The 15,543-nt window shown below is 42.6% G+C and overlaps 1 protein-coding gene across 9 annotated transcripts in view; it reads right to left on the bottom strand.

Moving 5' to 3' along the window:
- Positions 1 to 13,214, bottom strand: part of erc2 (ELKS/RAB6-interacting/CAST family member 2) — a 34,539-nt gene extending 21,325 nt beyond the window's left edge. For 6 of the 9 annotated variants that reach the window (XM_086117695.1, XM_086117691.1, XM_086117696.1 and 3 more), the window contains exons 1-3: positions 13,114 to 13,214; positions 8,742 to 9,578; positions 1,197 to 1,220 (exon numbers count right to left, since the gene is read on the bottom strand). In XM_086117695.1, coding sequence (XP_085973821.1) covers positions 1,197 to 1,220; positions 8,742 to 9,422 — 705 coding nt within the window. In that variant the 5' untranslated portion in view covers positions 9,423 to 9,578; positions 13,114 to 13,214. The remainder of the gene's footprint in view (positions 1 to 1,196; positions 1,221 to 8,741; positions 9,579 to 13,113) is intronic. The other 3 variants (XM_086117693.1, XM_086117692.1, XM_086117697.1) reach the window with 2 other exon arrangements.
- Between the last annotated feature and the right edge of the window lie 2,329 nt (positions 13,215 to 15,543).

Raw genomic sequence — 15,543 nt, forward strand, 5'->3', positions numbered from 1 at the left:
CGGGGCATCTATAGAATACCATCAAACCAATATTCGTGTGCTGAGGTTCCTCTGTTTTATCGACCTGAATGCAATTAATTAAATGAATCTGTAAATTCAAAAGGCTGCTTCATAATGATGCCTGGCAACAGAATATGACATAAAAATACTGCATCGTCCTTCAGAGGAAAATATTGTATCTACACCAGGCACAACATTAGGTACACTTGCACAAAATCATTGCATGCAGTACAAAATCGGAATCAGAAATTATACCATTAAGAAGTTTACACTGATATTGATTTTGATTGACACTGTTAGGTAGTGATTCAACAATATGATTGTGGTGTCCTGCTCCATATTTAGTCAGTTGTAAAGAGCATGATCTGCATGCCCAAAAATATGCCATCAATTCGAATTACTAACTCTAAAATTATTCTTCGACGAAAGTTCAGTGTAGAATATTGTTTTTAAAAAAAAATCACAAATTCAGCTTGCCGTGTTATAGCCTGTTAGCCTCCTCTAGCGGTTGAAGGTTCGTACAGCAGCTAAATAGGCGGTTAGGTTTTTAACTTCAAAGATCAATATTTTTCCTATTTAAGTAGGCATGTATCGACGCGCTCTGATAATTTGGTCACAGAAAAGTAAACTGCGTTCCATGCGCGCGGTTAGTCTGCACTTTGAGCTAGACTTACGCGGATATGCACTCCTCACATTCAAAGTGACCCAAATTGGAAGCGAACACTGGAACCAACTGCTCCTGATTTTAAGTGAAAAAAGGTTAACAACTGCTTAACTTCTGTGTGAGCACGTAGAATGTGCTAACAGACCTTTCTTAGCTGGAATTTGGATGACTGCTTTCTTCGTTAGCTTTGTCCTGGCTTCCGAATTCGTAAAAAAACGAATAATTCAAACTGATATCACAGATGTACCTCTTCAGTAATCAGGGGTTGTGAGTTGTGGTTTTTGCACGAAGAAGACACATTTAGGGTGAAAGGATTAACAACAATACGTGTAATTTACCTATAGTAACATATTTTGGGGCAGCATGAGTCAAATGGTATTGGTGGCCATTCATGGGAATCTTTTGAATTTCTACTTGGTGTCACATAAGGAGAAGAGGTGTAAAGGGATTGCCAGGTTTCTGCAAGTACACATCACACTGAAGGTGACTCTATGTTGTGCACGCCACATTTGGTGCAAACATAGGGACAAACCTTTGTTCTCCTGGCATCCAGCAGCTGCACAGCATGGGCAGAATGAACAGAAAAAAATAAAAATAAAACACAAATGTATGGTAAAACAGTCAGTGTCAGATTATGACGTCACAGAGACGAATGGGCAACATGAACCTGACCAATTTTGGAAAAAGAAGCCTCTTGACTGTCCAGGTGTTTATGTTACTCACATTTCGATCACAAGATTCCTTCAGAAAACAAAAACAAAAAAAATATTGACCTTTCTGGAAAGAGATGACTGGAAAGTCACAAACAAATTCACCGTTTACCTTTCCTATGAATGACTTGACGTGTTTTGACCTCACTAAAAAAAGTCATCGAAAATCCAACATTTTAAAATGAAAAATGATTAGCCCATTGAAAAAAAAGTTGTGATCTTATAAATACATTTTACGTAGTTTACAGCAGATGGTCGACGTAACGTTTTTTTCTACTGTGAAAGCTCACGTGATTCAACACGACATTTTTAATTGGCTGTTGCTTCTGCAACGTTTGGGAGCATTCACCTGCCATTCAAATTCCAAATCGCAGCATTTCAAAGGCTGAAATAAAGGCTGAAATATTAATACGTGTGTAAGTTGAGGGGTTCGTTGTTTTTCAGTGGATGGCTCTTCTTTACGAATGGCAGATGGAGAGATGGAATCCTTTAATGCAGTTTATTAAAAAGGAGAAAGAAAAAAAAGTCTGCATCTCCGAACGGACGAACGAGAACGTCTCCTTCCCGGAAACACAAAACACTTCCTGGTTTCCTTAACCAATCAGATAATATCAACATAAACTTGTTTAAGCAATTATTCAACGGAATATAACCTAGGTAACTGTAACACAAAAGAATATAATGCTCAAATATAAAATGAAAATAATTAATAATTCAACATAAGCTTACAGGTGAGTAAGTAAAGATCCTACTAAATGATGAGATGAGGCGTCACTGTCACCGACTGGAGTTTGGAATGGCGCTTTGGACAGAAATGTATTTCATCGTGTGTGCGTGTCATCTTCCTGTCATTTCTGTCCTCGTCAGCTCAGTCCAAGTTAACGTTGCTGTAAAGTCAAATGCTCATCTTCAGTATTTGCCCTCATCAGCTCTTCTATTTAGATACGCAAGCCTTATCGTTTCCGTGGAGTCTGTCAGGTGTATTTAGCAGTTCCCAATCTCCCGTTTGACAGCTCACGGCAGGTTATGATTTGTAGTTGTGGCTTTAATTTTCAACATTTCACAAAATACACTCGATAATAATTATGGAGAACATAACCGTCTAAGGCAGGATCTGTTCAAGGGCGGCCCTTTGGCAAAGATAGCAAAAAACACCTTTGCTTCCGGAATCACTGTTGTGTTATATAATTGAACTGGATGATACGGAGGGGTTTTCCTGATATTTAGTCAGCATTTTCAGCTACCTGGCCGGATCAAAACATTAGAAATCAGTATGATGCAGAACAGTTTTACACAAATTTTGTATTGTATTCGCACCAACACAACACCGGTATAATCATAAGAATTATCCCACGATCTCTGTCAGCAAGCAGTGTATTTAATGTTCTTGCTGTGTGTATTTCCGACCACTAGACGGCAGCGTTTTTCTTCTGGCATCATCTGTAAAAGTTCCCGCTGAGAGGCTGCTGCCATGTACCGCGATGTTAGTCACACTCCAAGTGTGAGTCATTACTAGAATCCATCCACCGCTCATAGCCACCATTTCGTGCCATTTTGCATTCAAGTCTTTTGTCACAGACATCGTAGCCATTTCAGCAAGTTAAAATGGAGAATAACAGTTCACGTCCCACCATGATAATGACACAATGCAATGACTCACAATAAAAATATAGATTTCTATTTTGATTGGTCAATCAATAACGTCAAAAGAGTGGTGCATCTCCTCTCAGCGTGTCCGTCTAGTATCACAGCTTCCTCTTTCTCTCATGTTCTGCCCTGATCAATAGCCTTCCGTCTTGGAGCTAAAGTGCTTAGTGCAGTCAATGAGTGCATTTGCATAATTGCACGAAGACTGAAAAAGACTGTGACTCAACCATCAATAGCAGGAGCGTACCACTTCCTGTGAGTCAGTCAAATCTCATCTGTTATTGTCGTGGTCACCGTGCCCACGAGAAAAACACTTATCCTTTGCTATGCCCGTGCGTTAGATCGGAAAAGTGAGATGCCCCCCATTTTTTAATGCCACCGCATTCACTAATGCCCTTCTGATCGCGTTCATTCCACCTACACACCGCATTGGGTCTCCTTTAGATAGCATTTACATTTCTATACACAAATAAAGACAAATTTTGCATGAGGACCTGACAAAGCGACCGGATTATATTAGAGACCACATAAAATGAATTTTGAGATTTGTGTTTTTCTACGTTATACATGTATCAAGATAATTGCTGCAAAAACATGACGTGACTGCCAGTGTGTAGACTGGGGCTTCGAGCTGTTTTGACCGCTTTAGAGTGCCTCGTTGTTAAAACGTGGAAAAGCCCCACGATGACCCAGTGTTATTCCAGCCAGCAGAGACGTTAAGCAGATCTACTGTGTAATTTTCACAGCTCAAACATGTACAGTAGCTGAGTGTAAGCACAAGAAAGCTGCTGCATGACGTAGCATCCATCTTTCCACAGCATTGAAGTCGGATTTCATTGACAGTAGAAGCCTGCTTTTATACGCTTGGTGTGAAAGTTGGTGTGCCAAATTCAGAAGACATTTATTTTCATGGAAAGAGAGGACGTTGAAAAGAGAATGACATTTTAAATCACAATCGCAACGTTGAGAGAAAAACAAATCGCAATTTAATTATTCTTCCACCCTACGTACTGGTACTACCCAATTTGTTATTATCCATCAATTTTTCAACACACATATCCTGATCAGGGTCCCAGGGAGCCGGCGCCTATTCCTGCTGATGAACCAATGGCTGACTACACCCAGGGCTGGTCGCCGTCAGCCTCAGGGCACAATAGAGACAGCTAATCTGTTTCTACCAAAATCAGACGATTTTACCACGACACCATCAGTGACTCAAGCAAATGATTAATTTTTCAGTCATTCATTCATTTTCCAATCCGCTTTGTCTTCATAAGGGTCGCGGCGTTGCTGGAGCCTATCCCAGCTGTCTTCGGGCCGTAGGCGGGGGACACCCTGAACCGGTTGCCAACCAATCGTAGGGCACACAGAGACGAACAACCATCCGCGCTCACACTCACACCGAGGGACAATTTAGAGTGTTCAATCAGCCTGGCATGCAAGTTTTTGGAATGTGGGAGGAAACCGGAATACCCGGAGAAAACCCACGCAGGCCCGGGGAGAACATGCAAACTCCACACAGAGAGGCCAGAGCTGGAATTGAACCCAGAACCTCTGCATTGTGAGGTCGCTGCGCTAACCACTGGATCACTGGGCTGCCGTTTATTGTTCATTATTTGTTTTTTTAAAGGCAGTAAGAGAATCTCTGTCTAAATGTTCTGAACACCCGTTTTAAAACCAGTGCTGCATTGAGCACAATTATGATTCCTTCTTCCCTGTACTTATGGACGAAGCAAATTCTGATTAAAATAATATGAGTTAGGGTGAGCTTGTTCCTCATATACTGTACATCGTCTGTTAATTATTCAGCCAAAAGAAGACGTGTGCAAGCATAAGACACACACGCTTACGAAGATGCGTTGTGTTGTGTTGTGATGTATGTAGCTCAGCCTCCATTTTGGGGCTTGTGCTGAAAAGGGCCCGGGCGTGTTGAGCGTCACTGCCGGTCGTGACTCAGTCAGACGTAACTGGCTCCAGCTCGTATCTTTGCCACCAGCAGGTTCTGACCAGCTTCGACAGCTCTGGAAATTGTGCTGAAGTCAAACAGTCGTATGTTGTTGGAACCGCCTCGACGACTCTCACACAATAGCGCTGTTTGGACGTGGTAAACACAGGCCCTTATTCCCTCACCTTATTAAGCAGATGAATGATGCGCATTATTTGCTAAAGCTTACAGAGCCCTCGAGGCACCTGCTCTGAGAGTTGCTATAATGCAAACTATACTGAGAGATATCAAGCGCCGCTTGCTTTCTTGACTTCATCACCTTCTCCGGAGGAATCATTTTGACATAGCAAATCAGCAAACTGGAATGTGTTAGTCACTAAATTAATTAGGGTTCCATTTTATTAAATTGCGCCTTGACATACCGGTAGTTTTTCCACCGCATTCTATTCTCTAATTCTGTATTATTTAAAACTGCATTTATGGGAGCAATAAAAGCATGGGGGATGTCGACAATTTCTGTAATTTTGTGAGTTTTCTTATAGAGGAGAAGATGTGAAATTCACTCACGTGAAAGAAAAAACGAAAATCGTTCACTCATGTTCTAACTGGCAGTTAGCGAGAACTGAACTCAAGCTACTTGCGCGGAAGTCAAGCGAATGAGCCACGACACCAGGGATGGACAACTGGCTTCTTTTTTTTCTTTTGAAAAACGCAGATCAACATTCAATCTGTTTTCCATGAAAAACAGATTCCGTGGCAAATGGTAAAATACCAAATATGAAAAAATATTGAAAGAAAAAGGAAAAAAAAATCGGAATATCCAAAGGAGCCAAACTCCCAAGGCTCAACTGTAGTTTTAAGTTGTAATATCACCATTCACCACTAGATGGCAGACATGACTTGGATGTGCTTACACTGGGTCTTAAACTGCAAGTAGGCCGAACATTTTTTGCAGATTTGAAATGACATTCGGGACAAACATAGTTCCTCAATAATATTCAAATTTGGAGTGAGTTGTGCAAATTGATTTCTGAAAATTTAATGTGGATGACTTCAAAGCCTATGTTGTTGGGTTAGGAGAGTCGATCTTTTATACATGCATTGAGAAACGTATCATCAAAAATCAGCTATATTAAACGCCTGCATTTTGCACATATGCATGTATTTTGTTCGTATTTAAAATTGCATTTTTGTCATGCATCAGGTTAGGAAGTGCATGGTCCAATGTGGCCCCCCCAGTCACACTGATAATCAATTTGGGCACCCTCCAGCATTTAAGTTGCCCATGCCTGCACCACACCATAGGTGAACATAAAACATACACAATTCTTAATGATTGTATAATCCTACAGTATATGGGCATTAAGGCATGAGCAAAACATTGAATTCAAGGGTGGCTCAAGACTCTTCCACAATAGTCTTGGCCATTTAACTACACAATCACTCTTCAGACAATGTCTGGCCCAGCGTGCGCATTTTAGGAACCCAGAAATCAAGATAGAAAAGAGCAATTATGGCACTCCGCCACATCTGCCTGTGAACATAATTGAGTGCAGCGTTCGAGATAACCAAGGTGCAACCATCAAAGTGTGAGCGAGAACGAAAGCTCCACACTAACGCGCCGTCTCTTTAAACTCCAGGGAAGCCACAGATGCAGAAGCAACAGACGTTTCGGTTTGAAATCGAATGTGAGGTCCACGTAATCGGGCTTTAACACTAAAAGAAAGAGTGGTGCTGCTTTGGCTGATCGTAACATGGATGAGAACAATAAAGATAACACCTTTTACTAGGCTTGAAAATGGAGCTGCATCGTGCCAGAGTCTGGATACACTCGAGTATCCCAACAAGCAAAACGCCAAGCGAGCGCATATGCCACTCCACTTCTTCTGGCTAAGTTTTTTTTTTTATTAGCAATTTGCATAATGAGATGAAGATGACAAGCTACGAAATGAGCATGACTCAAGGCGGAGTGGAAATTGGACCCTAGATTATGTTCAGTCTGGAATGACTTTACTTATTTTAGAAACGAGTATACGAGGCTATCACCAAATAAAAGACATCTGCGCTTTTGGGGATTTGATGCATTTAGTAAAAGATCAACTTTTTGCAACGGAGGCGGACAGATGATCAGAGGAATTAAAAGGCGGGAAGCTCTTTTTTCTGTCGTCTGTCTCTGAGCGAGGTGCCCACTCTTGTCACAAGTTGATTTAACTGGGCCATGTCGACACCCCCGCACTCAGGATAGCCAACGAAGGACCCTACGCGGACTTTGATGAATATTCTCGTGGTGAATGCTATTCAGTAAACACCTGTCCGACTTTAGAGTTGTCCTACATTGTGCAGCAACATGAAGGGCAGCACTAAAGTCTGCTGGAAGAGATGCAGCGTAATTAACAGAAAGCAGATGACGCCCCGTCGTTGTAACACAGTAGGCCACCATATTTGGCTGTTTAATATTTGTTGTTCCTCCAGAGCAGAGAGACCACGTTTGTGAAGATTGATGGATGCTGTTTGTGTCGAAGGAGTTGCTGGAAGGCTTGTGATTACTGCTGCTGACTTTCATTAGATGCAATTATGTGTAAGTTATATTGAATAATTCTCTTTTATTTTATGAGTCACTGAACCCCAACTGCAGAGACAAACAAGCAAGCACTCCCCACCTCTTATTTTGGGCAAATTTAAGTGGGAGAGTGAGAACAGGCACGGGGGGAATGTTGTGGTGCCTTCAGTTATGAGCGACCAGATTTAGTAACTTTTTTTCTTTTTTTTTTTTAGATACAGGCCAACATTTTACAGGCTTTTTGGGGTTTTTTTGCTTTTACTTGTGAGTAAAAATTGGAGATAAGAGTGCTTCAAAAAAAGGCATCAAAATGTTTAATTAATACCCCTCCCAGTTGAACTTTGCTGACATAAAACCAAGAAAATCACATATCGTGTATTTAAAACAACAACATAACTTTGCCTTAAACACACTCCGGTAGTTTAATGCTCACACAATGCCATACACGGGTTTTAACGAAGAGCATCAGTCTGGCTTTATTATAAAAAGTGATGTCTGAACACGACTGGCGCAGCAACACATGTAGAGAGAAAACATAACAATACTCACTGCCACAAGCATATATACTTTATCGTCTGTGAAAAACGCTTAATATTACAGCAGCGTACTGAGTCAATAAAAGTAGTTGTGGAACTGTTATCTATTTGTGTCTGGATGATTGCGCCGTGTTGGCCGAGTCGCATGCACCAGAAGGAGCTACAATGAATTAATCTTTAATCATGCATAAACTATTTTGTTATGCTTTTATAAAGTACACTATGAAAGAGTGTTATTTCCCTTATTATGAAAAAAAGAAAAAAAAAGAAAAAACCTAACTGACTTTTGGGGGATGGAAACTGAAAATAATATACGAAACTTTATACTCTCGATTTTGACCTATTGTGGACGGGTCTCGAATGTTCCCTTGCGATAAGGGCCAATGTACTACAAAGAGACATTTCTTGTATTGAGGTTTGATTTTTGTTTTGTTTTTTTAAATCATAAAATACCACAAATATGGGCGGTGCATACCGTGCAGCTCTGTTCAAGTGAGAGTGTCAAATTTTCACACATTGAAGTGCAGTAACTCTTTCCAGAAAGGTCTCCGAAACATAAAAGTGGTCTACCACGTAAAAGAGTGGGAGAAAAATACCGCACTGCAAAAGTTGATGGACAAGAGACCATCACAGAGTTCTCCCTGTAGGAAATGACAGAAGGCGGAAGGACGGGTCTCACCTGGTTCTCCTCATGAGTGACTCTCATCTGCTCCTTCAGGATAGACGTGCGCGCCGCCTCCTCCTTCCTCATGATGCGCTCCTTCTTCAGCTCCGGGCTCCAGAAGCTCTTGATGCTGTTCGTGGACGAGCCCAGCTTGCTGTCCTTCAGGTCCAGCTCCCTGCGCAGCATCTCGTTTTCCCTCTGCATATCTCTGAACTGGGCCTGCATCTCCAGCAGTTCCCCCCCACTGCTCCGCACCGCCTGCCTGAGCAGGGCGGAGGGCACCCCCTGATGGTGGTGGTGGTGGTGGGCGTGCAGCATGGAGATGGAGCCCAGGTCACTGTAAGACAGAAGGTCAGCATGGGGCAGTCCCACCGAAGCGATGTTGGGACTACTGCCCATGGCTGTGACGCGGCCCCCGTACATGGCCCGGTTGGTGGCCCGACCCAGAGTGGTGGTGCCTTTGGGGTACGTGGCCGTGGAGCCCACGCCCTCGTGGTCGCTCAGGTACATGGGGCCTGAAGTGGCGTAGGCAGCGTTGAGAGACTGGATGTTCTCCATGGAGAGCGTCTTGCCCCCCGCGCCGCTCCCGCCCCCGCTGTTGGCCCTCCGATGGCCCAATCTGGGGGACCGAGGCAGGCGCGGGGAGCGTGCGGGGCTGCTCTCTAAGTGACCTACAGCTCTGGCACTGCCGTACATGTCCCGTGAGTCGGCCGCACGGCCACCAGGGGGGTCCTTAACGGGGGCGCGCTGCGATGATACTGCACAGGTGCGCTGAACCGCACATGGGTGACTTGATTTACGGCCTTGGGGAGGTGGAGCTGGTCAAAGTCGGAAGGAGCAACGGGGAGGCGCCTGGAGGAGGACAAACACTTTGGATTTGTCAGGTGAATGACACACAAATTTAAAATGACAACCTCAAAGAAAAACGAAATGTTCTTTCCGAGGTTTGCCTGTGTTAAATCCCTTCAGGCCACCCTGCCAGCACTGGGCTGGTCCTTCAGCCAGAGACTGATACACCCGCGCTGCAAGAAGGAGAGGTACCGCCGCTCGTTCCTGCCGACTGCTGTCAGGCTATTGAATAGACACACCTGAAAACCTGGACCTGGAGCTATTTATTTGTTGACGTTTTAATTTGACTTAACTCATTCACTCCCAAAGACGTTTTTAAACGTCTTTTCAGACTTGGTCCAGAATTGGCTGGTACTGAATGAGTTAATAAGGAATGCTGCTTAGCCAGCGAGCTCTCTGGACTTTTTGTTAGCATTTTGAAACATGGATGTCGATTTTTATGTGAAAAAACATAAACATGTCGCAAAGCTGAAAATCTGGTTAATAAACATGTGCTTAAAGGCATTTGAACAAATGTTGGGAGTTTGCATACGTCAAACTTTTGATGATTTCACGTAAGCAATTAATGGAATCCTTGACTATTAATAATCGGCATTGGTCCTTGGAAAAAAAAATATATACATATCTATCACTAAAGCTTCACCTTGTGGTGATCAATACTGGACTATTTGTGAGAAACTCGAGCATCCAACAGAGCTACGGTACTTTCTCTCCGGCGGCACTTGCTATTCCGACCAGTTGCCATGGTGATGACGTCTGGGCTACCAGAGATTAAGCACCTCAGTCGCTGGCCGTCGTTTACCAAAGGTGACAGAGAGGAAAAGGCGTGTCATTGAAAGAGTATTAATTTGACATTTTCCATGCGTTGTTGTTGGATTTTTGGTGGATTGATCAGATAGCATCAGGTCTCCATTGTTGAAGACATTCGCAAGGTCATTTCTGAGAAGAAAAGGTCAGAGAGGACACTACTCTTCTCTCCAAAAGTGAGTTAGCACATTGAAGTTGAAAAGTCCAAAAATCATCTGTCAAAAAAATAAACAAAACATTTTTCTGTGCATTCGCCGGAGTCCCACTGAGACGCCACGGTAAATTAAATTCCAATTTAACACAGTGGAGCCTGTACAACAAGCTGCTCTTATCTTCACTGGTCAGCTTTCAACAGCTCGAGACAAATTGGCAGTGCGGGCAAAACCGTCCCCACCTTGAATGAACTACAAATGCTTTGCCAGAAAAAAGTGAGGCTCATAATGTGCGTCGTCTTTAAGTGTCATTGAAATAAATTGTTTAACAGGCCAATGAATGTCACTTCATTGTCTGCTCCCTAAATGCCTTCGCTCGACTGTGGGGAAAATGAAATTTTATCAATGAAATGGTATTGTTGCATCATTCTATGCGAGTGTTTCTTTCTGAATGTTCCGAACTCCAATTTCAGTGTTGGCCAGAGATGCCATGCAAATTTCCACAGGTGATGTGTTCATCTTCAGATCATTAAATGGCTGAAAATCAAAAGAAATTTAGCAATGCACTCCAGTATGCCCCAATCACTTCAAGACACAAATAATTGGTCACCGAATTCTAGAAGAATCAGTCATTTATTTTGGCCAACGCATCAAGAAAACGTACATTATATTGCTTGAAAGGAAATGTGCACGATCCTCACTCTTCTCATTTCCACAGACCATCAGTCTTGCAACCAAGTGTGTCCGTATCATGCACTTTATATTTACAATGAAAGTTTTCATAAATCTAATGCTCTGTTTTTTGGTTCAATAAGAACCCCCCTTTTTTTTTTTAAACTATCGCGTCCATTGCGCTTGAAAGTGAGCTTAAACTGATAGTCGCGTCAAACCGTTCGAGGGATGATGAGAATTTTGGACTTGTTTGTTTAGTTTTTTTAACTAAATTATTTTTGTGGAGTTGCCTGGCTTTGCAATTAAATGATGCCACGTCCCCTCAAATACAAAAAAAAACAAAAAAAAATTCTAATTTGCTTCTTAATTATATACTAACCTAAAATACGCAAAAGAAAAGAAATGCTTCGACCTGATACTAGAAATTTAAAAAATAATTTACTAAATTCACAAAAAAAATTACATTTTTGCTTTTCCTTTGGAATTATCTAAACACACCATGAAGGCCCTGTATCCCAAAAAACAACAACAAGAAAAACGCCTTTATGGAAAAAATATATAAAGTATTGATTTGTACTGTGTGAATAATTTTTTTGGCTCCTCGTGTCATTCAATTATATATATATATATAATAATAATAATAATAATAATAATACATTTTATTTATAAGCGCCTTTCAAGACACCCAAGGACACTTTACAATAACAAAAAACACAAAACAATATATATATAAAGTATATATATAGAGTAAAGTCAGTTTTTGATATATACAGCTCTAACATTTTATTGTGTAGGATGGCTTCATGAAGTGTCTTGGCAGGTGCATACAGGCTTTTTCCAATGTGGATTTGAGTGTTTGGACTTTTTGCTTCTATTTTGAGCTACACTCCAACATTATACAGTACATACCAGCATTGCACAGGCATAACGAACATCATATGATTCAAGTTTCTCTTGAAAAGGAGATTTTTCATCTCAGTGGCATCATCCTCGTGGTTGAATAACGATTCAGTGATAGATCAGAACACCTCTCGAAGAGTCAAGTGTGGGCCACAGGAGGAATCATCACTGGCAATTTATTGAGCATTGGAGTGGAGAGGACACAGATGACATGCCACAAAGATTTCGCCGCTGAATGTCTGGGACTTTTTGGGGAAAGGTGGGCCCCATCCATTGTGTTCGGATGAAACAGGGAGGAGGGAGGGGAGACAAGTGGTCGAAAGGAGACGATGGCGCTCTCCTTTTGAGGTCAGAGCTTCAGAGTCTCAGGCAGACAAAGAAGGACATTTTTCTAAAAATAGCCCTCAATATGGGTTGATAAGAGTCATTTCACCCGAGAAGCAGCACCAATCCCTTGGAGTGTGCCGCAACATGCAGCCTCCTCATCATGTATTCTACTACTGAGCCTCAACGCCCCAAATGTATCCCATTCAGAGAGGATGATTGTCATTCTTTCAATACCGGGGTCAAAAGGACTGAATTGAACAGTTACAAATGTCTTCATGTTAAAAATCCCGCACTGAAGCGTTGACTCGTGACACACTGGTTCAAATATTTGAATTAGATGTGATACTGCATAAGGAGCACAGACCTACTGACAGCTCATTGGGCCTCCATGTTTGATGGCCCCGGCGTGGTGCGCCTCGAGCCCCTGAACGCACCACTGTGACACCAGAGAGGCGCCAAATAAAAGCCTTATTTTATTCGCTGACTGCGTTGTTTGCAGACGGCGGTAGGACGCAAATCGTCCCCTGTCTAGTGATCAATGACCGGCCGGGAACGAGTAAGGGTCCCTTTAAGCGGCTCGCAAACGCAATCGAGGGGATGGAAAAAAGAGAACACTTGACGGACCGTGCGAGCGATTTCGAGATAAACGGCTTGCGATTAACGTGCAGAAAGACACTCACCTCCCTCGATGTCAATTCCTCTCTTGTGCTGCTATACGAACGGCATCACGTCGCCTCCATTCAGCCGAGCAGCCTCCCTCAGCATCCTGCGCTGTCATTGGTTCTCCTCTGCACGCCAGCATCATCATCGTCACTACCGCAAGTGGCAGCTGCAAGCGCGAGGAGGGAGGTGTGTGAGAGTGTGTATGTGTGTGCTTACGTACTCCGACATCTTTGGGGTTTGATTCAACAAGATCACTTTAGTATTATGGTACGGCACCAATTCGCGAAAAGCGAAAGAAAATAAGAATTTAATCATTCGCCCTGAATTTGGTCTCACAGGCAGCACTTGTTCTCATGATGTGCAGTCTACTATGCGCCGCCCACAAATGCCGTTTAAATTAAAGATGGCTCATGTCATACTACTAAAGCATGGAGGCTGCTAATCCCATTGAAGGAGGAGGGATTTTCAAGGATACTCCGCTTGAAAGACTAAACTAAATGTAATGGAGTACTCTACACCGGTCACTCATTTTTTGCTCCACTGCCGTCCAACCATGCATGGTCCTCAAACATCTGTTCCACTTTATATGCCTCATGGCTTAAGTACAAAAAGAATATTGAATGTCATAGGGGATTAAAACTGTGTCCACACAATAATTGATTGTTGTCATGCAATGCACACAAAGCACAAATTAATAACATTATCAATATCAGTTCCGGACATATGAGTTAGGAAATGGAGTGCATTGTCTCTTCATGGCCATACACAATTTTTCATTTTTCATATGCACATACCTGTATATCTGCATATGCTTCCATAAAGATGTATTATCCTTTGTTACCTCCACTGGGCACTCAACACTTTTCTTCCTTTATTTCTGGTGAGGCATTTGTTGATTCTCTTGGACACACCTGGCAAAACAGTACACTGGAAAACCGCATTAACAGGATTAGAAGCCACAATTGCACAAATTACAAATATAAATTTGAGCATGTCCTTCACAAGTGTTAACTAAATGGTCCCCGTAGCTCCCTGCTTCTTCCTTCCAAATTACACAGACTTTGTCCCACGTTGCATCCTAAACGCTGATGCTAAGTGTGCTTGACAGGGCCCAAAGGAGAAGCATCAGCAATTCTGAGTCGTGAGCTGCAAACACACGTATGCGCACGCACACAGGCAGTGCCTCTCGTGAACACTTTGTGTTATACTTGGTTAAATTCATGCTCAATGTAAGGTTGCGCACTCATCTTATCACTACGCAGGACATCAGGGGGCAAAGGTCACACAGAATTACAGTATTAGCCTCTTTACCTTCTCACCGTGTGTTTCTGTGAAAGCTATAAAGCCTCCTGGTTACTGAAAGGTGCCTGGAATGGAAAACTCGACGGTTCTTCGGATGTTCACAAATGGACGGGTGCGACACGATACAAAAGTTGTTGATCAAATGTTTTATTGAAGGAAAAGGTAGAAATTTACAACCTTGCCTCACCGGGATTAGCGCCAGTGACTGAAGAGCATATTCGCAGTACAGAAAATAAATAGATGGAAGTACATTTTTGCCTTATTACCGATCCCTGTTGATGTTACCACTTAATCATTCAAGGAGACATTCTAAAAAAATTTTTAAAAACTGTGATTAATATATGTCATAGGTGTCAAACTCAGGTCCCGGAGGGCCGCTGTCCTGCATGTTTTCCAAGTCTCCCTGCTGCAACACACCTGATTCAAATGAACAGGTTCAATATCAGGCTTCCGCAGAGCTTGCTGATGATCTGATCATTTGAATCAGGTGTGTTGCAACAGGGAGACTTGGAAAACATGCAGGACAGCGGCCCTCCGGGACCTGAGTTTGACACCTATGATATACTGTATGTGATTGGTTAAAACGTCGAAATGACTCACGACAACAGCCAGTCGATCTTTTGCCCAGCAGTCTGATGGTTCTGGGAAATGACGTGTGCTGTGATCACTGATGCTCTCTGCTGGCCTCCAATGGTGATATGACTCGACATTCAATTCATTGAAATGGCTCCCGATTAAACTGAAATATTCCGGGAGGTATTTCAACGAGATCCCAATAAAGGCTTAATTTAAAAAAAAAAAAAAACGTTACCATAATCAGGTTCTAAATTGTCAGGTTCAAAATGAGTTATTGCACAGTCGGCCGTACATTTAAAGGACTTATCGAAACCGAGTAACAAAAAAAGACGAGGAGCCGCTTCTCTCTTATAATTGATGTCACACTTCCCATCACTTGTGGATGAGTCACACTGCCTGTGAGGTCATGGCTGGTGGAAATGATGGCTTAATAATGTGGGGCGGGGGTGCATTCACACCGTGGTTTTCGGGAAACGAATGACTGCAGATTGATGCTGGTTACAGTTTATGAGTTGACAGTTTGTCCTTAGAAGGACGTTCAGGTCAAGTGAGAGGGGCCCTTCAGACAA

Source organism: Hippocampus guttulatus, chromosome 8, assembly GCF_054856545.1.
Source record: "Hippocampus guttulatus isolate MCC_2025c chromosome 8, RoL_Hgut_1.0, whole genome shotgun sequence".
Classification (NCBI taxonomy): domain Eukaryota; kingdom Metazoa; phylum Chordata; class Actinopteri; order Syngnathiformes; family Syngnathidae; genus Hippocampus; species Hippocampus guttulatus.